General features: G+C 34.2%; 1 protein-coding gene and 1 non-coding gene across 2 annotated transcripts; one reads left to right on the plus strand and one right to left on the minus strand.

Annotated features, from left to right (window-relative positions):
- Nucleotides 1-4,726: 4,726 nt before the first annotated feature.
- Nucleotides 4,727-4,837, minus strand: LOC140885774 (small nucleolar RNA R71). The gene has a single exon (XR_012151190.1). It is a non-coding gene; the product is annotated as a small nucleolar RNA R71 (small nucleolar RNA).
- A 58-nt stretch (nt 4,838-4,895) lies between these two features.
- On the plus strand, nt 4,896-20,478 carry LOC140877599 (uncharacterized). Its single transcript, XM_073281133.1, has 7 exons — nt 4,896-5,072; nt 5,287-5,348; nt 5,558-5,682; nt 6,319-6,538; nt 8,274-8,442; nt 8,476-8,958; nt 20,446-20,478. The coding sequence occupies exons 1-7, from the start codon at nt 4,896-4,898 to the stop codon at nt 20,476-20,478; spliced, it is 1,269 nt and encodes a 422-aa protein (XP_073137234.1).
- The last annotated feature ends 5,223 nt before the right edge of the window (nt 20,479-25,701 follow it).

Raw genomic sequence — 25,701 nt, forward strand, 5'->3', positions numbered from 1 at the left:
ATTACAATGTAATAGTAAACCCAATGTTTCAATCTGAAACATTATTTCTTGGCTTACTGTTTGTCTTGCAACGAATCTAATCACAATTCAGTGATTTGATCATACAGACAGATTATCGTATCCAGTAATTTCAATCAATCTGTTCATAACTACCACCTGTTTACTTCATATAAACTGTTTCATCTTGGTAGTTTCACAAAATACTCTTTCAAATCATGATCTCAAACCAATTCTGGAATTTCTAAACTATCACTGAACTCCTCTGGTCAACGATTTTCAACTTCATCAGAAACTCTCTGTACGTTTAACTTCGAAAACGTACTAATTCTGTTACCTCTATTTGCTTTATCTTCTAATAAAACAATTATTGGATGAATCTTAAATTCATTGTCGTGCATTATATTCAAAATCTGATATTTCTTTTCGGACATATCAATCACAATTAGATAATCAATCATAAAAGAATTCATTCATTCTGATCTGAGGCTTCAATTCATATCTCTATATGGCATTCTATACTGAATTCTCATCGCTTCAGTTTACTTTCTGTGTTTCTTTCATCTTCTAAACAGTTCTGGATCAATCAATCACGCATTCATCTCTTCTTTTCGTTTTATTTCCCAAATCTCAATTGGAAATTCTATCAGTTACAAGTCAAAAATATTATAATATACTGAATGTATACATCAAACAATCAGTGACTCTTGAAATTCATAATCAGGAAACTCACTTAAGTCAAGATCATCCACAGAACAATAATATGAATGACAATATGCTAAGTGAAAACAACTCACTAGAATCTCAACTTAAGACAAGTAAATCAAATTAGAACCTAACAAAGAATAAGAGTCCATCAAAATCGATTGAGGTCGGTACCAAAACCTCAAAATCAATATCAAGAATTTCAAAATTCATGATTTATGATGTAATAACTTCAGTAAAATCAAATAAAATACTCATCTGTAACTGATTTTCATATCATCATCTATTTTGTAAACCTCAAAAGCAGTAGTCAATTCACAAACTCATCAATTCTCTGATAAATTCCAGGTCACAACTTAAACTAAAGTCAAGAATCTTACTGAAATATATCTGCCATCTCTACTCATCGGCATATCTTTCAATTCTGGTTTAGATCATGAACATATCTAATGCATCGAATATACTGATTTCGGCATATTTCTGTAATCAAACATCATATATCGAACCGAAATCACAGAATCTTAATTCGAGATTCTATATCATCATATTCAATTGCACATTATGTTTTTACTGATCTAATTTAATCGCTTCTTATCATCAATTCTTCTACTCATCTGTATTCAATTATTGCATCATCATCTATCATGCAATATAAACAGATATTTCAATACGAACAAAATCATCTTCAGTTTCAGTTCATCGAAGCAATAGTTCCATTCTTCAGTTCAATTCACACAGTCTCTTCTCTGATACAGAGGTGATCATATAATAAGCTTTCAGCTATCATGAATCTATTGCACCAATAATAGACAGGTCAAAACAAAATAAATCTGTTACCTGAAATTTCATTCTCATGTGAAATTTCATTCTGATTCTCTGTATACTTCTGGAATAGAAATTGTAGCTTAATATGTGTTTCTCTCACACACCGTAGCATCTTTACAATTTCAGTCCTTTTGCTTCATCATTCAGCTTCAGTTCTATTAAACAAGACTATGTCTTTCATAACATGTTTCAGTCGTCAACATTTATTCAGACATATTCTTCGAATTCAAGCCATAATTAAACAACTCAATCTTGAGCTTCATTATTATTATCCATAATTCAAAGAATTATAATAAGCTTGAAAATCTAATAAGACATTCTTCAAAATTCAAAATATTCAGCTTCAAGAGGGTATATTTTTCCTTCTCATCATTTTTATCTGTTGTGGCAAAGAAACATTAATAAAACTATGTTCTAAGCACTTACCAACAAATAAATATACCTTTATTTTGTCAGAATTTCTTCGTCAAACTCTATCAGTTGGTTGCTAGGTTTCGAAGTTGGTATACAATCCATCTGATACATCATTCATCGGTATCTTTCAGATATCTGAACATTAGGTCTTCAGAACAACTTCTACCTGCAATACCTCTATTCATTCGCTGATATTCTGTTTTGTTCAATCAGAGATACTTCATTCAGCTGAGCAATAATACAGTTCTGTTCAATCTGGTCATACCATTCTGTTCAGTCTGGCCATACAACTCTGTCAGTTTGGGGTGCTTACGTCACCCAAAGAACACTGTTCTCTTCTATTCTGGGTGCTTACATCACCCGGGGAAATTCTTATAATAACATCGATAAGAATTCAAAAATTTACAATCAGTAAATTACTCAATTCAATTTCAAAAGTAGATCAAGAACACATGCAATTTATTAAATCATCGAATCAAATACTGCATAATCATGCAATACTATAAATGCATGTGACTCACTCTACCCCGCTCAACTTCTATCTCAGTCCAGAACTGATGAAACTTAAAATTTGTAATTATTATATGTTAAAAAGTGTGTTTTAAATTTTAAGTTTAATTAAAATTATGAAGTTGTATTATTTTAGTGTTATGTGTTTATATTTAAATGTTTTACTAAAATGTTGTATTTTACGGTTTGCGCAGGTTTGGTAAAAATAAAATTACTCAAGCTACAGAGGTCATAATGGAGTAACCTCAAAACCTGTAGAATCACAAAAGAGGCATCTTCAACTTTGTAGAAGACAAGAAATTCCAAAAACTTCATTAAGATGATCAAAATAATCAAACATCAAAATGGAGATAGATTTACTTTTACTATGACCAGCTTGGAGTAAAAATATCATAAGTATTTCATATTTTATCCAAAAGGGGTGAATGAGTTGTCCAAACACATCTACAAAAAATATCCTACGTGTTCTATGTTGAAAAGAAAGGCTGAATCGGTGGTCTAAGGCATCAAACATGCCAATTAAAGTTGGGTCATGGTATTGACATTCAAGGAGACAAGCACCCACCAACTTTACTATTTCACATTTAATGAGCCTTGGACTCTTGCTCTCATTTGGCCTATAAATAGATGTGTTGTATAAGCTTTGTAGTATGCAAGAGTGTAGAGAATTCTTCATTTGTAAAATAAATATTGTGTGTGTGAGAATAAAAGTTTGAGTGTGCAAGTTTCTCAAGTTCAAGTATGAAATTTCTTTTATCTTTATTCTTGAGTTTCATGTTAATGGAAAGCTAAATATATTTATGTCAAGGTGAAAAGGTTTCATTGTTGGTCAAGTAAGATTGTTTATATTTTGTATATTCTTTTCTTTTCTATTTTTATTTTTACTAATTGATCTTTATTTGTAGGTATAATTTTGGATGATTTGTTGTTATCTATTTACATCAAATGCTTGGTACCTTGAATGTGGTTACCTTGATTTGTTGTCAAATATGATACAATAAATACTACAATAATTATATACTATAAATATATGTATCTATTTATAATAAAGTCATATATATTATTTAGACGATAGCGTGACACTGTCGGTTGTTCTAAATAATATATTGTGATTTGAACTAACATTTACTTTCTCGCATCTAACTTTTACTTTATCGCAACTAACATTTACTTTTCCGCAACTAACATTTACTTTCTCGCATATAACATTTACTTTTCCGCAACTAACATTTACTTTATCGCATCTAACATAAAGTCATATATTTTATTTTGACGATAGCGTGGCTCTGCCGGTTGTTCTAAATGAAATATTGTGATTTGATCTAACATTTACTTTTATGTCAATTTATATTTATGCATTTATATATATATTATGGGTACCATGTATTAAATATCGACTGATATTAATATAGTGGGAACTATATTATATGATATACTTGTTTAAATATTTCATTGTTCTTTTATGTTTATTCTTATTTTAGTTTCTTTTATTTATTTTTATTAAACAATCTTAAATAAACCAACAATGAACCTTTGAAACCTTGACAATTTTATAATTTGTGTATTTGAAGTTTTATAATAATATTTTTATCTATAATATATTATTGCTAAAATTAAACTTACAACATCCTCTCCGTGGATCGATCTCGTACTCACGAGTATATTACTTGCAGACAACCTACACTTGGGTGAATTACAATTTAAGTTGTAGCAAGTTTTTGGCGCCGTTGCCGGGGAGGTATAAATTAAGTTTAATTTTGTTATTATGTAAATAGTATGTTGTTTTTTATTGTATGATTGTTTGGAGTCGTAAACAAAGTGGTAGACTTGTTCGAGTAACTGAAAATATTTTAAACATGGACGATAATTCTAATAATCAAGATGATAATAATAATAATCATCATCATCAAGAACATGAACAACCAAGAACACTTAGGCACCATATGAATCCAATAAGAACTAGTACACCATCTTGTTTAGTTTTTCCTCCTGATGCATCTAATTTCAATTTTAAGCCACAAGTCATTCAACTTTTACCAAATTTTCATGGCTTAGATTCTGAAAATCCATATTTGCATTTAAGAGAATTTGAGGAGGTTTGCAACACTTATAATGATCAAAATTGTAGCATGGATACTGTTCGATTAAAGATTTTCCCTTTTTCCTTAAAAGATAAAGCTAAAACATGGTTGCAAAATTTGAGATCAAGTTCAATAAGATCATGGGAAGAAATGCAACAACAATTTCTAAAAAAGTTTTTTCCTTCCCATAGAACAAACTCTTTTAAAAGACAAATTACAACTTTTTCTCAAAAACAAGGGGAAACATTTTATCAATGTTGGGATAGATATAAAGAGTTACTTAATACATGCCCACATCATGGTTTTGAAATATGGAGAATAGTTTCTCACTTTTATGAAGGTTTAATACCTAAAGATAGGCAAATGATAGAATTCATGTGTAATGGAACTTTTGAAGATAAAAACCCAAATGAAGCTATGGAATATTTGGAGTCATTAGCAGAAAATGCTCAAAATTGGGATAATATAGGCTCAATTGAACCACCAAGTAAAACCAATAATTCAACAAATGGGGGTGGTATTTATCATCTTAAAGATGATGTAGATGTTCAAGCTAAACTTGCATCTTTAGCAAGAAAAATCGAGTCATTAGAAATGAAAAAGAGTGATCAATTAAAAAGTGTTCAAGAAATTGTTTGTCATATATGTGACACACATGATCATCTTACAAAAAATTGTCCTACTTTGCCTTCATTTAAAGAATGTCTCCATGAACAAGCCAATTATGTTAACAATTTTAAAAAACCAACATTAGATCCTTTTTCACAAACATACAATCCTGGTTGGAGAAATCATCCCAATTTTAGTTGGAGGAATGATAATAATGCACAACCTTTACAACAACCTTTTCAAAATAACCAAAATCATCAAGGTTATGCTCCTTATATCCCACCTCCAAGAAAAAATTTTGAAGATGAAATTCATGCATACATTCAAAAGCAAGAGTCTATCAATATTCAAAACATTCAATCTATGAATGATTTGAAAGAAACTCTTGCAAAATTTGCATCTGCACTTAATATTCAGGAAAAAGGAAAATTTTCATCTCAACCACAACCTAATCCTAAAAATCAAAATCAAGAAAAATTTGATCAAGTAAAATCTGTTATTACTCTTAGAAGTGGTAAAATAGTTAATGATCCATATAGTGATGAAAACAAAGATCAGTCAAACTCAAAGAGTAAGGATGAAAATCTTGATACTTTCGAGAAAGATGATACTTTGAGTCCTAAGATTAAGAAAGTTGATGATAAATTATCTGAAATAATATGTGAGTCAAATAAACATGTTCCTTTCCCTCATGCATTAGTTAATAATAAAAAACAAAAAAATGATTCTGATATTTATGAAGTTTTTAAACAAGTAAAAATAAATATTCCATTATTAGATGCTATTAAACAAGTGCCTTCTTATGCAAAGTTTTTAAAAGATTTATGTACTGTAAAAAGACAATTGCATGTAAAGAAGAAAGCATTCTTAACGGAGCAAGTAAGTTCTATTATTCAAAATAATTCTACCTTGAAATATAAAGATCCCGGTTGTCCAACAATTTCATGTATTATTGGAAAAAATAAAATTAAAAAAGCTTTGTTAGATTTGGGAGCAAGTGTGAATTTAATTCCTTATTCAGTTTATGAAAAGCTTAAGTTGGGAGATTTAAAACCTACATCTGTTACTCTTTTACTAGCCGATAGGTCAATTAAAATACCTAGAGGTATCGTAGAAGATGTGTTAGTTCAAGTCGATAAATTCATATATCCTGTGGATTTTATTGTCTTGGATACACAACCAATAGAAGTACATAACGAAATTCCAGTAATATTGGGACGTCCATTTCTAGCAACTTCAAATGCTTTAATTAATTGTCGAAATGGAATAATGAAATTGTCTTTTGGAAATATGACTTTAGAACTTAATGTGTTCAATTTATGTAAACAACCAAGTATTAATGAAGATGAAGATGATAATGCAATAGAAACAATTGTGGAAGAAAATATACACCAAGAAAACTTAAATCAACAATCTGAAGTTTGTTTAGTGGAAAGTTTTGATTCAAAAAATGTTTTTAAATCAAAGTTATTTGAAGAAATTAATGAACTTGAAGAAGTAAAAGAAAATGATCATCCAAAACTTGAATTAAAACCCTTGCCAATAGAACTAAAATATGCTTTTCTTGGTGAAAATCAAACATATCCTATTGTAATATCTTCTACCCTCTTACCAAAACAAGAAGAAGATTTAATAACACTACTTAAAAAACACAAAAATGCAATTGGATGGACTTTGCAAGATATAAAAGGTATAAATCCTTTAATCTGCACACATAGAATTCATTTGGAAGAAAATGCTAAAACATATCAACAACCACAAAGAAGATTAAATCCACACATGAAAGAAGTTGTTAAAAATGAAGTTTTAAAACTATTAGATGCCGGAATTATTTATCCAATCTCGGATAGTAAATGGGTAAGTCCAACACAAGTAGTACCAAAAAAATCAGGCATCACTGTTATAAAAAATGAAAAGGGAGAATTATTACAAGCTAGGATTCCATCTAGTTGGCGTATGTGCATTGATTATAGAAAATTAAATGATGCAACTAGAAAAGATCACTTTCCGTTACCATTTTTAGATCAAATTTTAGAGAAAGTGGCAGGTAATCCTTATTATTGTTTTCTTGATGGGTATTCGGGGTATTATCAAATACCAATATCATTAGAAGATCAAGAAAAAACTACTTTCACTTGTCCGTTCGGAACTTTTGCTTTTAAAAGAATGTCATTTGGTTTATGTAATGCCACGGCTACTTTTCAAAGATGCATGCTAAGTATTTTTAGTGACATGATTGAAGAATTTGTGGAAGTTTTTATGGATGATATAACTGTTTTTGGAAACTCATTTGAAAACTGTCTTAAAAATTTGGAAGAAGTTTTAAAAAGATGTGAAGAAAAAAATCTTGTTTTAAATTGGGAAAAATGTCACTACATGGTTAAATCCGAAATTGTGTTAGGGCATGTCATATCTGAAAAAGGAATTGAAGTTGATAAAGCTAAGGTTGATGTTATTGCTAATCTACCATCACCAAACACGATCAAAGAAATTCGATCATTTTTGGGTCATGCGGGATTTTATAGAAGATTTATAAAAAATTTTAGCATAATATCGAAACCAATTTCAAATCTTTTAACAAAAGATGCACAATTTGAATGGACTCAAGAATGTGAAACTGCTTTTAAAAAAATAATTAATCTTTTAACTACATCACCTATTTTACAACCTCCTGATTGGTCTTTACCATTTGAATTAATGTGTGATGCAAGTGATTATGCTGTAGGAGCCGTGTTAGGACAAAGAAAAGAAGGTAAACCTTATGTGATCTATTATGCAAGTAGAACCTTAAATAGTGCTCAAATCAATTATTCAACAACTGAAAAAGAATTACTTTCAGTAGTGTTTGCATTAGATAAATTTCGATCCTATTTAATTGGTTCTACTAATATTGTTTACACTGATCATTCTGCCATAAAATATTTATCAAATAAACAAGATGCTAAGCCGAGATTAATAAGATGGATTTTGTTGTTACAAGAATTTGATCTTGTAATAAAAGATAAAAAAAGGAAAAGAAAATGTAGTAGCCGATCATTTATCAAGAATAATTTCTGAATCATCTCAAAATGAAATACCAATAAATGAAAATTTTCCGGATGATCAACTATTTTATGCTACTACTATGCCTTGGTTTGCTAATATTGTAAATTTTCTTGTGACAAATAAAATGCCTTCTCATTGGAGTTCACAAGATAAAAATAAATTCTTGAAAGAGGTCAAAAAATTTTATTGGGATGATCCTTATTTGTTTAAGTATTGTCCTGATCAAATTTTTCGACGATGCATACCCGACAATGAGGTAAGTAGTGTCATTAAATTTTGTCATTCTGAGGCATGTGGAGGTCATTTTTCGTCAAAGAAAACAGCTGCAAAAATCTTTCAATGTGGATTTTATTGGCCTTCTTTATTCAAAGATACACATTCATTTTGCAAATCTTGTGAAAATTGTCAGAAAATGGGTTCAATTTCAAAACGAAACATGATGCCTTTAAATCCAATCATGATTATTGAAATATTTGACAGTTGGGGAATAGATTTTATGGGTCCATTTTCATTATCTTTTGGATTCACTTATATTTTAGTAGCTGTCGATTATGTTTCAAAATGGATTGAAGCAATTGCATGTAGAACTAATGATCATAAAGTTGTGATAAAATTTTTGAAAGAAAATATTTTTAGTCGATTTGGAATACCTAGAGCTATAATAAGTGATGGGGGAAGTCATTTTATAAATAAATCATTTTCTTCGTTGTTAAGAAAATATGGTATTACACATAAAGTTTCTACTCCATATCACCCTCAAACGAATGGTCAGGTTGAACTTGCAAATAAAGAAATAAAACAAATTTTGGAAAAAACAGTCAATCCAAATCGAAAAGATTGGTCTTTAAGATTAAGTGATGCATTATGGGCATATAGAACTGCATTTAAAACATCATTGGGGATGTCACCATATAGATTAGTTTTTGGAAAGCATTGTCATTTACCTGTTGAAATTGAACATAAAGCTTATTGGGCAATTAAAGCGTTTAATACTAATTTATATGATGCATCTAAATCAAGAAAATTGCAATTAAATGAACTAGAAGAATTAAGAAATGATGCATATGAAAATGCAAAGATTTATAAAGATAAAACAAAAGCATTTCATGATAAAAATATTATGAGAAAATCTTTTGAAATCGGACAAAAAGTTTTACTTTATAATTCTCGCTTGCATTTGTTTCCAGGAAAACTTAGATCGCGATGGTCTGGACCATTTATTGTTAAATTTGTCTATCCTCATGGTGCTGTTGATGTTGAAAATCCTAAAAATAATAATGTATTTAAAGTTAATGGGCAAAGACTTAAACCGTTTATAGAAAATGAAGTTCTTAATGAAGAGTTTATGCCTTTATATGATCCAACTTAATTGTTACTTATATTTTTATTTTATTTTTGCAGAATTGAGTTCACTTCCCGGTTAAGTGGCGGATAACGGTACTCCGTGACTACTTTCAGTCGGTTTTATTTCAATTTTCCAAAATAATTGAATATATATATATATAAATATATATTATGGATGAAGCTATCAAAAAACTTGGTAAATATTTTCCATCTGTTTCTAAAAAAGTTCTGAGAATGATTTATGAAGGCAGATGTGAAAGATTGAGAATGCTTATGCAAAAAGGAATCCCGGAGGATATTCGTCTTATAATTGAAGCCAAGGTTCGATTAGGTGGTGAAGTTCCAAAATTCTTACTTGTTCGAAATATGTCTGGACTAGGAAAAAGTACCTATGCGAAGAAAAGAAGGGCTAAAAGGTTAGATGTTTGTCATAATTGTGCCAGATGGACTTGTAATAGACAATGCAGATCTTTGGGATATGTTTCCACAAATAGAGAAGATAAAATTGATTTCATTAAGAATGGGCTGAGTAAAGAGTCATTGGATGATATCTCATTGACTCTTGAGACGCATTCTAGTGGAGATGTACAAGGTCAACTTCTCCGTTTATGGAAACTATTCCAAGCGCAGCGTCATGGTGATGGTCTTGGGAATCTGACTAAAAAAGACCCTATTTGCCAATTTATAAGAAAATTGGATGGTAAGCCAACCCTCGACTCATAAATATTGAAGGAACACTGTGAGCCACAATCACATCACTGTTTATACGCATGCATGTTATTATTATATATTATTTTTTTTTACTATTTTCATCATTTTGTTCACATCTGTATTCCTATTTCTGTCTTATTCCTTGTTTTCCTTATAAAATCACTCAACTCTCTCTATATTTTTTAAAAGAAAAGAAAAAAACATGACAGGATCTTCTTCACAAAAATTGAAAAATATTTGTGTCTTTTGTGGTTCTAATACTGGAAAGAATGAAATATTTGTTGATGCAGCAATTAATCTTGGAAAAAATTTAGCAGAGAGAAAAATTCACTTGGTTTACGGAGGAGGCAATATTGGGTTAATGGGATCTATTTCAACAGCAGCTCATCTTGGAGGTAGTCAGGTTTTGGGTATTATTCCTACAGCTTTAGCTGAAGGAAATATTACAGGTGTTACGGTTGGGGAAGAGTTGAAAGTTTCATCAATGTACGAGAGAATAACTAAAATGATAGAAAATTCTGATGCTTTTATTGCCTTGCCTGGTGGTTTTGGTACTTTAGAAGAAATTTTTCATGTTGTTTCTTGGGCACAACTTAATATCCATAATAAACCTGTTGGCTTGTTGAATATCAATAACTATTATGATGGTTTGTTGACTTTTCTCGATGTAGCCGTGGAACAAAATTTTATTTCAGAAAATTCACGAAGGATGCTCATCTCTGCTTTGAATGAAGACCAATTAATTGATGATCTCCAAGCTTTTGTTCATCAACCTGATTCAGCTATAACAAAGATCAATTGGTCTCAACCAACCAGTAAGAAAAGAAAACTGGATCATTGATTCAACATGTCATGAAATGGTTTGTGTTTGTTCCTCATCTTCAATAATTCCAGGTGATATTTCTTTCATCATGTACTCTTTATTTTTCTTAAAAAAAAAAAAAAAAAAAATTTAAAATTTTTAAAAAAATATATTTCTATAATAATATTTATTTTTCTTTTTCAATGGCAGAGTAAGGAGTCAAAAACTCCTGACACGCATTAGTTTTTATTTATCATCTTATCACAATAGATTAGATTTTAATATTCCGTATATATTTAAATTGCAAACTACTAAGAAAATGAAGTATTTTTGTATAGATGTTTATTTATTCTTCTTTTTATCAATTTAATAGAAAATATATAATTGATGGGATATAAGTTATAAATAATATATAATTGTGTGTTTTCAAATACATATTTTATAAAACTTTTATGAGTATATAATTAAAGTGATATTGATTGAATAAATAATAACATGTATAATTGAGGGAATTAATTTGTAAAAGTTCAATAGTTACTCACATAAATTTTGTGAGTGAGGGGTAAGAATTGAGAAAACAACTTATAAGCTTTTATTGATTATTAAGAAATGGTTGATTACTAGATTAAACCCATTTTGAAAAAAAAAAAGAAAAAAAAAAGAAAAATGAAAATTGGCTGCAAAGTTGTTTGAAGTTTGATTGTAAAGATGTAGAGTATTAATATCTCTACTATAATTATTAATGTAATAGATTTACCTCATAAAAAATAAAAAAAATAAATAAACTTTGAAAAAAAATGTTACATTTTCAAAGTTTATTGGAGGTATTTGATTATGTAAAAACAATTTTGCAGCCAAGCAAAAAAACAAAAAAACAAAAAAAAAACAAAACAAAAAAAAAATGGGTTTATTCTTTGTAAATCATCCTATCTTATTTTCAATATTAGGTTATTTGATTGTCTGCTTTACTAGCCATTTTCAAAGAGTGTATAATTTTCTTCCAACTCCATGAGTGAAAAACAGCTATATATGAAATACTTTAACCCGAGAGAATATGGAGTTGAGACTTTTACATTAATATTCCTGATGATATACATGTTATGAAAATGATTTCTATTATCCTTTTAATTATATTATTCTCAAAGTTTTTAGAAATATTTATGTAAAAAAATTTATATATATTTAATATTTTGATATTGTGTGAAATATATATGTATAGCCCATCCAATTACATATTAATATATTGGTTGATAATGAGATTTATAAATAAACATATGATCTCCTCACAAGTGTGTTTTTAAAATTTCAAAGTTTGCAAATTTGAATATATATATTAAGGAATAAAAATCTAACTTGTGATTTTATGATATTTTATGATATTTTATTACTAAGGGACTAGTAATTAGCCGGTTTGGGGGTGTGATGAAACTTAAAATTTGTAATTATTTATATGTTAAAAAGTGTGTTTTAAATTTTAAGTTTAATTAAAATTATGAAGTTGTATTATTTTAGTGTTATGTGTTTATATTTAAATGTTTTACTAAAATGTTGTATTTTACGGTTTGCGCAGGTTTGGTAAAAATAAAATTACTCAAGCTACAGAGGTCATAATGGAGTAACCTCAAAACCTGTAGAATCACAAAAGAGGCATCTTCAACTTTGTAGAAGACAAGAAATTCCAAAAACTTCATTAAGATGATCAAAATAATCAAACATCAAAATGGAGATAGATTTACTTTTACTATGACCAGCTTGGAGTAAAAATATCATAAGTATTTCATATTTTATCCAAAAGGGGTGAATGAGTTGTCCAAACACATCTACACAAAATATCCTACGTGTTCTATGTTGAAAAGAAAGGCTGAATCGGTGGTCTAAGGCATCAAACATGCCAATTAAAGTTGGGTCATGGTATTGACATTCAAGGAGACAAGCACCCACCAACTTTACTATTTCACATTTAATGAGCCTTGGACTCTTGCTCTCATTTGGCCTATAAATAGATGTGTTGTATAAGCTTTGTAGTATGCAAGAGTGTAGAGAATTCTTCATTTGTAAAATAAATATTGTGTGTGTGAGAATAAAAGTTTGAGTGTGCAAGTTTCTCAAGTTCAAGTATGAAATTTCTTTTATCTTTATTCTTGAGTTTCATGTTAATGGAAAGCTAAATATATTTATGTCAAGGTGAAAAGGTTTCATTGTTGGTCAAGTAAGATTGTTTATATTTTGTATATTCTTTTCTTTTCTATTTTTATTTTTACTAATTGATCTTTATTTGTAGGTATAATTTTGGATGATTTGTTGTTATCTATTTACATCAAATGCTTGGTACCTTGAATGTGGTTACCTTGATTTGTTGTCAAATATGATACAATAAATACTACAATAATTATATACTATAAATATATGTATCTATTTGTAATAAAGTCATATATATTATTTAGACGATAGCGTGACACTGTCGGTTGTTCTAAATAATATATTGTGATTTGAACTAACATTTACTTTCTCGCATCTAACTTTTACTTTATCGCAACTAACATTTACTTTTCCGCAACTAACATTTACTTTCTCGCATATAACATTTACTTTTCCGCAACTAACATTTACTTTATCGCATCTAACATAAAGTCATATATTTTATTTTGACGATAGCGTGGCTCTGCCGGTTGTTCTAAATGAAATATTGTGATTTGATCTAACATTTACTTTTATGTCAATTTATATTTATGCATTTATATATATATTATGGGTACCATGTATTAAATATCGACTGATATTAATATAGTGGGAACTATATTATATGATATACTTGTTTAAATATTTCATTGTTCTTTTATGTTTATTCTTATTTTAGTTTCTTTTATTTATTTTTATTAAACAATCTTAAATAAACCAACAATGAACCTTTGAAACCTTGACAATTTTATAATTTGTGTATTTGAAGTTTTATAATAATATTTTTATCTATAATATATTATTGCTAAAATTAAACTTACAACATCCTCTCCGTGGATCGATCTCGTACTCACGAGTATATTACTTGCAGACAACCTACACTTGGGTGAATTACAATTTAAGTTGTAGCAAGAACCTACGCTCTGATACCACCTGTTGTGGGGACCTCGGGTTGCTAATCTCAAATCTTAAGGAGCAATTAATGAATAAGCATCATTAATCTAATAAGGAAATAATAAGGATCAAACAAATTTTATTTTTTTTTTCAAAGGGGGTTTGCGCTTGGGCGGTTAAAAACAGTCGCCCGGGCGCCCCTGTTTTTTTCCAAAACAGTAGGCTGAGCCCTGGGTGCACCCGGGCTGTAATTTTCTGCCGCTCGGGCGAATCCTGGGCAGAAAAATCTGCTCTGATCTTTTGTCAACAACTTGATCCTTTCAATCCATCCAACTCAAGTCTAAAACATGATATATAAGATCCAAATCATGCATATAAACATAAACAAGATCTCAAGCATCTATACATGCATTTGTTACATCGAACAAGTCTCTAAATAACGATAAACGACATAAACTATCTCAAGTTCATACATGTATTTCAAAACCAACAAGTTCTAAGGTTTGATGCTTCTAGATCTCAAGATTTCATCTACAACCCGAGTCCTCACGTGCTAGACTCTCTCTCCTAGCTGTCAATAACGTCGTTGATCAGCTCCTGCCCTCTCTGTTGTCATGCACACATACAAAACAAGACAACAGCCGGATAAACTCCGGTGAGAAATCATTCTCAGTATAATCGACATATAAATGCGTTAAATAAAATTCATATCAACTCTAAACATGTCAATTCAAGAATAGAGTTAAAATAACGCATATATCAACTCAAACTTCAAATCAAGACTTCAATTTATATAGCGCGCTTATCTCAAGAATTGATTCTTATCACTTCATTTCCATCAAGATTCGTAACCGATCTTGACATGGATATCCATCTATCGTAGCCATTCCGGGCTAGAAAATAAGGTTAACCGCAACCTTGGCATAGAATCAATTCAATATACAATCATATCAAAAGCAATAAAGATCCACTACCTGTGATGGATCGACAATAACATAAGTTCTACCTCAAGAACAAGTATTTAAACAAGTATGTGATTTGTTCGGGATAACTCAAGAATCATCATTCTCAAGTATCGAATCCCTGACTCTCGATGTCATCTTATACCTTTCATTCTCGAGTTTGTCATGTTCCACATCTGGATAGGAAGTACCACAACTCCTACAAAAATCTGATCATTCAAACATAAATCAATTTTCAATCAAATTCACTTCAATCTTGATCACTTCTTCTTCGGTTTTTGAGGTTCTTGAGTCAATAGTCTCCTATTAAACTCTAAAACATATCATCAAAACATGCATATCAAACTTCATTCTATTCAATCATTTCAGAATTGAATCAAAATCATCAATATAGATTCAATCAACATCATTTCAAACTTCAACTTCTTCTTATTCGGTACAACTCGGAGTCATGAATCGTTAGCCTTCGAAACTCAACTGAAATCGAGAAATAAAAATGCCATAACATTCATAACATCTAAACAACTATCTCAACTCAGTTATAGGCTATCAAAACGATGTCAAAACATCAACCGGGGGCGTAGTGATTGAAAATCGGAAACCGACTCGGTATCTAATTCATTATTAACTTCTTATCAACTTCTAATCACTTCATATCATTCATACTCCTCATATCAGCAGATATAATCATCCATAAACAAGCCAAAAACATGCTGAAATATTCATCAATTCATATAACCTCAAGTTCTCAATTCATCCTCAATATCAAAGCACGTACAAGTTAAAGAACATGCATCTATAACAAAAGTACTGATCTCTGCCAAATTCCGATTCTTAAACCATGCCAAAACAATATGAAACTTACATCAAATTTAAGGCCTCGTTTCAAGGATTCCAGAACATCTTTCGGAATTAAAATCGGACGAGCGGATCAAAAGTTACGGCGATTTAAACAAATCGAATTCAAAGGAAAAGGGAAAAGCTTCGGCTCCTCTGTTCATTTCTTCACTTTTCTGAATTCATGTCCAAGATACACGTTGCAAGCTGATAATCAAATTAAAATCAGATATGTATTGAATAAATTGCAATTTAGTCCCTCAAGTCTTCATTAATTGCAATTCAGTCCTCGGCCTTATTTTTAATTCAATTTCAATCCAAAATAATTTAAGAATATTAGAATTAAAATCAAAACTCTAAATATTCCCAAATTAAATATACTCGAATTAAAATTAAATAAATTCGGATTAATTAAATAATCCTGGACTTTTGCACTTTAGCCCTTCAAACTTTGATATTTGCAAATCAGTCCCTGATCGGGTTTCATCTTCAAAATTAATCTTCTTTAATTCCCGAAACATGGAATTTAATCTTAAATCCCATAAATATTCAAATTGAATATTTATTCTTTTAATTTAAGAATTATCGGAATTTAATTCTCAAAATCCGTAAATTCTCAAATTAAATATTTTCGGCTCGGAAATTAAATCTATCATGTCCATAACTTCTCAAATCAATATTAGCCCATAATATGGAATTTAATTCTCAAATCCCATAATTAATAATTTAATATTTTCGGGTCTTACATAAACCATGGTTAAGAGATTTTTATATATGATTAAACGGACCAAGAAATCGGGCCCATAACATCCAAAAGTAGGAAATGGGCTTAATTGGGCTCGAGAAGTTCGGAGGATCCGAACTGAGTTTGGAGGATTCGAACAGGATCGGAGCCAACGAAGGAGTTTGGAAGCTACAGGGACGATCGGAGCGTCCGAACCGGGATCGGAGCCTCCGATCGTAGTGCCATGTACGTGGCAATAAGACTTGAACACGTAGCTGAATGCATGAGATCGGAGCGTCCGATGTGGACCGACTGGAACGTGGCATGCATGCGCAGATCGGAGCGTTCGATCGTGTTCTATAAATAGGGGTCGAGAGGCTCATTTGAAAATCGCTCAAAAACCTCTCCTCTCCTGTAATGGCTCTATTTTAAGGGCTTCGGGACTCTTTATTTAAGAGTTCGAGTAGGTAGTAGTATTTTTATAGTTAACGGACAGTGTCCGTAGTAGTGGCTAAGCAGCGGAGCTTTGGCGAGGTGTCCATGGGTCGTAGCAAGGCTGTGCCCAAGCTCTGGGGCATTCGATATCAGCGGACTGACGATGGACAAAGGTATAGCTCTGGCTCCTTATAGTAAATATGTAGCACCCAGTATTTTTAGTACGTAAATTCGCATACATAATTAGGGATTTTATTTATTTAGAATTTTAGATTATGGGTTAAATAATTATGTGAATTTATTCGTGCATGTTTTAAGTTATTTTTAAGCATTTAACCCATAATTAGAGATTTTTCATGATTTATGGAAATTTAGTTATTTTATCGCGTAGACGGGACCGTGGACGGACGAGATGACAACTTTCTACCCAAATTATTTTTATGAGTCTTTTTAGAGCCCAAAAATATTATTTTGAGTTTTATTTCCTCAAAATTTTCAGTATTTGATTTTATATAATTTTAGGAGTCCTTTTTATCCAAAGTTAGCCCAAAATATTGACTTTTAATTACCTTTAAAATTCTCTAAAATTTATATTTCGGGATTTTAAATTAGTTATCATATTTTTACCTATTATTTAGAGTTTTTAAGTTATATATTTTATATTTAAAACCCTTATTAATATTTTAATTATCCAAAACCTTGTTTTAATTAAATTACACCCTAAATCTACCCAAACCCACGTCTTCAAGCCTTCAGCCGCCACCCCCTCCCTTGTTCTTCACCTCCTTCATCGTGCCAGCCAGAAAACTCCATAGGAGATCGAGTTTAAGCTTTCAAGGTGGTTGATCATCGTCTCGTTGTCCCGGAATCGTCATCTACGCCTACTTCTCTTCAATCTTCGGTGCTAGGCATGTTTCTTTTCATTTTTATTGTGCCATATCAGTGTTTATGCGTGTGTGTGTGTAAGCATCAGTTTTATTCAATAATTTTTTAGAAAAATCGAGATTTGGTTGGATGTATGCGCCTTGCTCATGTATTTGTTGAATCATGCTCACGTTTAATTGCCATGAGTGCGTCCAGCTGCTGGCCAAGGGTTCCTAGACTGTGTGAGGGTGGTCTGGACTCGAGTGGCTCGAGTGGTTCAAGCCAAATGAGCCAAGGTAAGGGCTGTTGCAGGATCGGGTCTCATGTGTGCACAGTTTAGGGTTCAGAGGAAGGGGCATTCAGCATGATGGCTGGGGCTGCATGGGGCTGGGGTTGTGGTCAGGTTAGGACCGTCCAAACGTGGGCAATGTCTGGGCGGTGGAGCTCCGGCCAGGGGAGGCCGGAGCAGGCCGGCAGCAGCCATGGAGTGGCTGCTGCTCGCGGCCGAGGGCCATACAAGAGGGGGGATCGGGTTTAGGGTTTAGAGTGGGTCCGGGTCGGGTCTAGATAGTCATGGGTTATGTTAGTTGGGTCCGGGTCCGGGTTAAGTGAGTCGGGCTTGGGTATTTTTATTTTTAAGTTTTAAGTTTAATTAAGTGTTAAATGGTCCTAATTAAATCCAAAAATTTAAATGGGTTTCATTTAATTATTTGGGTTGAATTTAATTGTTATTGGGCTTAATTAAATTAAATTAAGTTAGCTCGATAATTTTTATGGGCTTGGGAGCCCATGGAAGTTATTGGGCCAATCTTTGGGCTTTTGGGCCCATTGGGCCAGATTAAGTTGTTATTGGGCCAAGTATGTGCTAATGGGCTATAATTGACTTATTGGGCTTAGAAATGTGTTAATGGGCTTAAGTATGTTAATGGGCCAGAATTTAAGAAAATGGGCTTGAGTGTTAGAGCCAGCAGTTCAGTACAAACCATGAGAAATTGCATGTGTCCTAATTATATATTTAATTATTTTATGCATGAAAGTTATTTTAGTATATATATGTTAGTATAAAAATTAAATTAAATATATATGAGGGACACACATTTTTATTTAAGTACATGCATTCATGAAATAATTTTATGGCATGATTTAATGTTTAAGGTTGAGCAAGAAAATAATTTTATGTTGGAAGTTGAAGTAGTGTGACAATTTAAGGAGGACAAGCCCCCACATGTTAAGGGAAGTTTACTGTCAATTTAAGCGTAGTTTACTACCAGCAAGAGGTGATTCGTCACCGTCGCGTACGTTGGTTTTAAGAGACTGATCAGTCGAATCATTTAAGTTTAAGGTTACACTATGTATATGACCATGCGATGTTAGAAAAATATTATGCTCAACAATGTTTATGTATGTATTATATGATTATATTTAAGATCAAGTTTAAGCAAGATTTTAAGTTATGATTCATGATTTTTAAGCATGCCCATTCATGTATATGTTATGTATTAGTACTTCAGTGATTTAAATTATTTTAAATCCTTGTTATGTTAGCATGTTGGGCCTCTAGGCTCACTACACTTATATGGTGCAGGTGAGTACGTAGAGGAAGATGTAGTACCTACCGGCGGCGAGGACGTATGAGCAGACAGGCAGTGATCCCCCGCGGCCGTCGTCTGAGTCATTATGAATATTTTTAGGAATTTTAAACTCTGTTATTTATTTATTTTTTTTAAGTATTTTCAGTGGCGAATTTTAATACTATTTTTATTAAGTAATTTTATTGCATGCAACTTTTAAGTTAATTGTTTTGATAGTATTTTATTTAAGTTTGACACAGATATTTAAGTATGAAATGTTGCATTTTATTTAAGTTATTTTTTTAAATCTGTTTATTGTTGTGCATATATGTATGGGCATGTATGTACATTTATTTTACTTAGGATTAAAAAAAAATTCCGCATATATTATTTTAGAAAATTTGGTCGTTTCAATTGGTATCAGAGACAGGTTCTTGGTGGGGTCATCACTGCTATGCGAGCTCAGAAATCCACGCTATCGGTCTGTAAGTTTTAATTGCTTTTAGTCTGATTTAGTAGTAGCATGTTTAAGACTTAAGTATTTATGTTAGCAGAAAATTTTTTTAAGTACTTTGTTATGCATGGCGATTTACGTAAAGAAATATGTGGTGGTGCAGAATGCCTCCGAGACCAGTTAACAGGCGTGAAGGATCCCCACCTCCGCAGAACCCTCTTTCAGCATTGGAGCAAGCCAATGCAAACATGATGGCTGGGATTACTGCTCTGTTGGAGCAGCAGGCGGCGCGTCCGAGACTTTCCCATGATGAGGACGTGGCTGAGAGGTTCCAGAAGAAGGGACCGAAGGAGTTCACAGGTGCCACAGATCCACTCGTTGCTGAGGGGTGGATCCGTTATTTGGAGAGAATCTTTGCTTATATGGGGTTGACTGATGCGGACAATGTGAGGTGCGCAGTGTACATGCTGAAGGGTGATGCAGACTTATGGTGGGAGAGTGCATCACGAGGAGTGAATCTGAATACTATGCTATGGGCAGACTTCCGGAGGATGTTTTACTCCAAGTATTTCACTGAGGACGTGCGCAGCCGCATGATCCGAGAGTTCATGAGTCTCCGACAAGGGGACAAGACCGTTGTGGAGTACATCCGACAGTTCGAGAGGGGCTGTCACCTTGTGCCGTTGATTGCTGGGAGTGCACCTAAGAAGATGAGACAGTTTATTGAGGGGCTCAGGGCAGAAATCAAGCATGACGTTCGCATGTCGGACGTCCCTACTTATGAGGCTGCAGTCAGTAGAGCTTTGCGTTCTGAAGAAGGTAGGAGAGAGATTCAGAGGGAACAACAGAGTAAGAGGCAGTTTCAGTCTGGGTTTCAGCGACCATCTTCGCAGCCTCCTGCGAAGAAGCAGTTTACTGGGCCGTCTAAGGGCCCGAACCAGCAGAAGCCAGAGCAGCAGAGACAGCAGCCTAGGGGCGGGGCCCCTAATACTGGAGGGCATCCTACTTGCCCGAAGTGCCAGAAGATGCATCCGGGACCATGTCTTCTAGGAGCAGGCATCTGTTTTCATTGTAAAGAGCCAGGGCACCAGATGGCCAATTGCCCGAGGAAGAAGAACACTACAGGGAGAGTGTTCGTGATGCATGCTGAGGAGGCAGACCCAGATACCTCCTTGATCACCGGTATATCTTACCCCTAGCATTTTATGATTTCTTCTTTTGGGTAATATTTTTCAATTTTTGTTGTGGAATAATTTGTTATTTGGGTTACCTATCTGCATGTTAGAATAAGAAGCATGTTTTACTTGTGATTAGAATTAAGGGTTATTAGTGACTCATCTTTGGGGGAAAGGTTAGTAGTGGTATGAAATTGTTGGGATTCTTCTGCGTGCAGGGAGAATTCTAGTTGGAGGCAACTCCACGTTTGCATTGCTAGATTCAGGGGCTATGCATTCGTTTATCTCCCTGAAGTTTATCAGACGGATAGGCATCACCCCTGAGATTGCCGACAATGGTTATGATGTCATTATGCCGTCAGGATAGATTATTACTACCTCTAGTGTCATCTGAGAGCTGGAGTTGGAGCTACAGGGGCACTCCATTCGTGCAGATGTAGTGGTTTTGCCGTTGAGCGGATTTGATTTGATATTGGGTATGGACTGGTTGACAGTCAATGGAGCTTCGATTGATTTTCGTCGGAGAACAGTGTCAGTGAAATCGTCGGAAGGCGACCCGTTTACTTTCCATGCATCTCAGAGCAGTGATATTCCTCAGGTGATATATTATATTCAGACGAGGAAGCTGTTGAGACGGGGTTGCCGAGGTTTTCTAGCGAGTATTGTCACGGCCTCAGAACTATCTAGCAGATCATTATCAGAGATAGAAGTGGTTCGTGACTTTTCGGACGTCTTTCCTGAGGATGTTGCAGGAATTCCACCATTGAGAGATGTGGAGTTCAGTATCGACTTAGTGCCAGACACCGTGCCTATCTCAAAGGAACCATACCAACTTGCTCCTACCGAGATGAAAGAGTTGAAGGAACAGATTCAGGAGTTATTAGAGAAAGTCTTTGTTCGTCCTAGCTTTTCTCCATGGGGAGCTCCAGTGTTATTTGTGAAGAAGAAGGATGGCAGTATGAGACTGTGCATCGATTATTGAGAGCTCAACAGGGTCACAGTGAAGAATAAGTACCCACTGCCGAGGATAGAGGACTTATTTGATCAGTTGCAGGGAGCTTCGGTGTTCTCCAAGATCGACCTGCGATCTGGATATCATCAGCTGCGAGTTAGAGATGCAAATGTGTCCAAGACTGCTTTCCGGACACGTTATGGGCATTACGAGTTCTTAGTAATGCCATTTGGGCTGACCAATGCTCCAGCGGTTTTCATGGATTTCATGAACCGGGTATTTCAGCCGTATCTTGATCAGTTCATCATAGTATTCATTGATGATATCTTGATCTACTCTAGGAGCATTGAGGAGCATAGGCAGCATCTACGGACAGCCTTGCAGACTTTGACGGAGCAGCGTTTGTATGCCAAGTTCAGCAAGTGCGAGTTTTGGCTCGAGCAGGTGGCATTTCTTGGCCACATTATTTCGAGAGATGGGATTGCAGTGGATCAATCGAAGGTTGAGGCAGTGCAGAAATGGGGTATTCCGAGGAATGCTTCGGAGATTCACAGTTTCTTGGGTTTGGCAGGATATTATAGGAAGTTCATCAAGGGTTTTTCCTCTATTGCAGTACCCTTGACTTCCTTAACCAAGAAGAATGCAAAGTTTATTTAGAGTTTAGACTGTCAGATGAGCTTCGATCAGCTGAAGGAAGCACTCACTACTGCACCGGTTTTAGCGATGACAGTACCACACGAGGAGTTAGTGGTATAAACCGACGCGTCTAAGCTAGGGTTAGGCGCAGCACTTATGCAGTGTGGTAAGGTTATTGCTTATGCGTCGAGGCAGTTGAAGATTCATGAGCAGAACTACCCGACACATGACTTGGAGTTAGCAGCAGTGGTCTTCGCTTTGAAAATCTGGAGACACTATCTGTATGGCGAGAAGTGCAAGATTTTCACTGATCATAAGAGCCTCAAGTACTTCTTCACTCAGAAGGAGTTGAACATGAGGCAACGGAGATGGTTGGAGTTGGTGAAGGATTACGACTGTGACATTAGCTACCATCCAGGTAAAGCTAATGTAGTGGCCGATGCTTTAAGTCGGAAGTCGTCAATAGCATCGTGTTTGACAGTGCAGTTACCACTGCAGAGCGAGATTCAGAGGTTTGATCTGGAGTTTTACTCGAGTGGTCATGCACCAAGCTTGTCAGTGTTGACGGTGCAGCCGATTCTATGAGATCGGTTTAGAGATGGACAGCCTACTGATGAGGAGTTACAGCATTGGAGGCAGAGAGATGAGGCCAAGGGTGGTCTTCTTTATACAGTTGTGGATGGCATTGTTCAGTACCGTGGTAGGATGTGGGTACCGAACGTCGATCAGTTGAGAGCTGAGATTTTAGTAGAGGCTCACACATCTCCGTACTCCATTCACCCCGGAAGTACGAAGATGTACCGAGATTTACAGCTATTGTATTGGTGGCCCGGGATGAAGAGAGACATCGGGAGAGTTGTGTCAGAGTGCTTGACTTGTCAGCAGGTCAAGGCAAAGCATCAGCGTCCAGCAGGACTTCTTAGTCCTCTTCCTATTCCGAAATGGAAATGGGAGAACATTACGATGGACTTTGTAGTTGGTTTACCGAGGAGTGCCAGAGGTTGCACGGCTATTTGGGTGATCGTGGATAGACTCACCAAGTCAGCTCATTTATTGCCAGTGAGGACTACTTACTCATTGACACAGTATGCGGAGCTTTACATCAAGGAGATTGTTAGACTGCATGGCATACCAGTGTCGATTGTGTCAGACAGAGATCCGAGGTTTACGTCTGCGTTCTGGAAGAGTCTACATACAGCATTGGGGACTCGACTACTGTTCAGCACAGCTTTTCATCCCAAGACAGATGGTCAGTCTGAGAGGGTGATACAGATTCTTGAGGACTTACTGAGAGCCTGTGTCATCGATTTTCAGGGCTCATGGGAGACGAGATTGTCATTAGTGGAGTTTACCTATAACAACAGCTTTTAGGCATCTATAGGTATGGCTCTTTATGCAGCTTTGTATGGGAGGAGATGCAGATATCCTTTTCATTGGGATGAGGTTGGAGAGAGGATCCTATTGGGTCCTGAGATAGTGCAGCAGACTGCTGATATTGTGACTCAGATTCGGGATCGCATGAGGACTGCTCAGAGTCGTCAGAAGAGTTATGCAGATACTCGACGACGAGATTTGGAGTTCGCTGTAGGTGATCACGTCTTCCTGAAGGTGTCACCTATGAAGGGAGTAGTACGATTTGGCCGGAGGGGCAAGCTTAACCCTAGATATATAGGGCCATTCGAGATCTTGGAGAGAGTGGGCACGTTGGCCTACCGTTTAGCTCTACCACCAGGGCTAGCGGCAGTGCACAATGTATTCCATGTATCCATGCTTCGAAGATACATCTCGAACCCGTCACATGTGTTGGATTTTGAGCCTCTTCAGTTGACACCGGAGTTAGCATTTGAGGAGAGGCCTATACGGATCTTGGCTAGGGAGGAGCGCAGATTGAGGACGCGGGTCATACCGATGGTCAGAGTCCAGTGGCTGAATCACTCAGAGGAGGAAGCTACTTGGGAGACCGAGGCAGACATGAGGACTCGCTACCCGGAGTTGTTTGGGTAAGTACCTTAATTTCGAGGACGAAATTCAAATTAAGGGGGGAGAATTGTAGCACCCAGTATTTTTAGTACGTAAATTCGCATGCATAATTAGGAATTTTATTTATTTAGAATTTTAGATTATGGGTTAAATAATTATGTGAAATTATTCGTCCATGTTTTAATTTATTTTTAAGCATTTAACCCATAATTAGAGATTTTTCATGATTTATGGAAATTTAGTTATTTTATCGCGTAGACGGGACCGTGGACGGACGAGATGACAACTTTCTACCCAAATTATTTTTATGAGTCTTTTTAGAGCCCAAAAATATTATTTTGAGTTTTATTTCCTCAAAATTTTCAGTATTTGATTTTATATAATTTTAGGAGTCCTTTTTATCCAAAGTTAGCCCAAAATATTGACTTTTAATTCCTTTAAAATTCCCTAAAATTTATATTTCGGGATTTTAAATTAGTTATCAGATTTTTATCTATTATTTAGAGTTTTTAAGTTATATATTTTATATTTAAAACCCTTATTAATATTTTAATTATCCAAAACCTTGTTTTAATTAAATTACACCCTAAATCTACCCAAACCCACGTCTTCAAGCCTTCAGCCGCCACCCCCTCCCTTTTTCTTCACCTCCTTCATCGTGCCAGCCAGAAAACTCCATAGGAGATCGAGTTTAAGCTTTCAAGGTGGTTGATCATCGTCCCGTCGTCCCGGAATCGTCATCTACGTCTACTTCTCTTCAATCTTCGGTTCTAGGCATGTTTCTTTTCGTTTTTATTGTGCCATATCAGTGTTTATGCGTGTGTGTGTGTGTGTAAGCATCAGTTTTATTCAAGAAATTTTCAGAAAAATTGAGATTTGGTTGGATATATGCGCTTTGTTCATGTATTTGTTGAATCATGCTCACGTTTAATTTCCATGGGTGCATCCAGCTGCTGGTCAAGGGTTCCTAGACTGTGTGAGGGTGGCCTGGACTCG

This window comes from Henckelia pumila, chromosome 2 (genome assembly GCF_033568475.1).
Source record: "Henckelia pumila isolate YLH828 chromosome 2, ASM3356847v2, whole genome shotgun sequence".
Lineage (NCBI taxonomy): Eukaryota > Viridiplantae > Streptophyta > Magnoliopsida > Lamiales > Gesneriaceae > Henckelia > Henckelia pumila.

Bases quoted from the DNA above. Each gene is read 5' to 3' on its own strand.
- LOC140877599 (XM_073281133.1), top strand. From the start codon at position 4,896: ATGATAGAATTCATGTGTAATGGAACTTTTGAAGATAAAAACCCAAAT. The intron at 5,683-6,318 runs ATGAAAACAAAG...TCTTGGATACAC, and splicing joins AGTTAATGATCCATATAGTG to AACCAATAGAAGTACATAAC. The intron at 8,959-20,445 runs GTTGAACTTGCA...AGGGTGATGCAG, and splicing joins ACCCTCAAACGAATGGTCAG to ACTTATGGTGGGAGAGTGCA.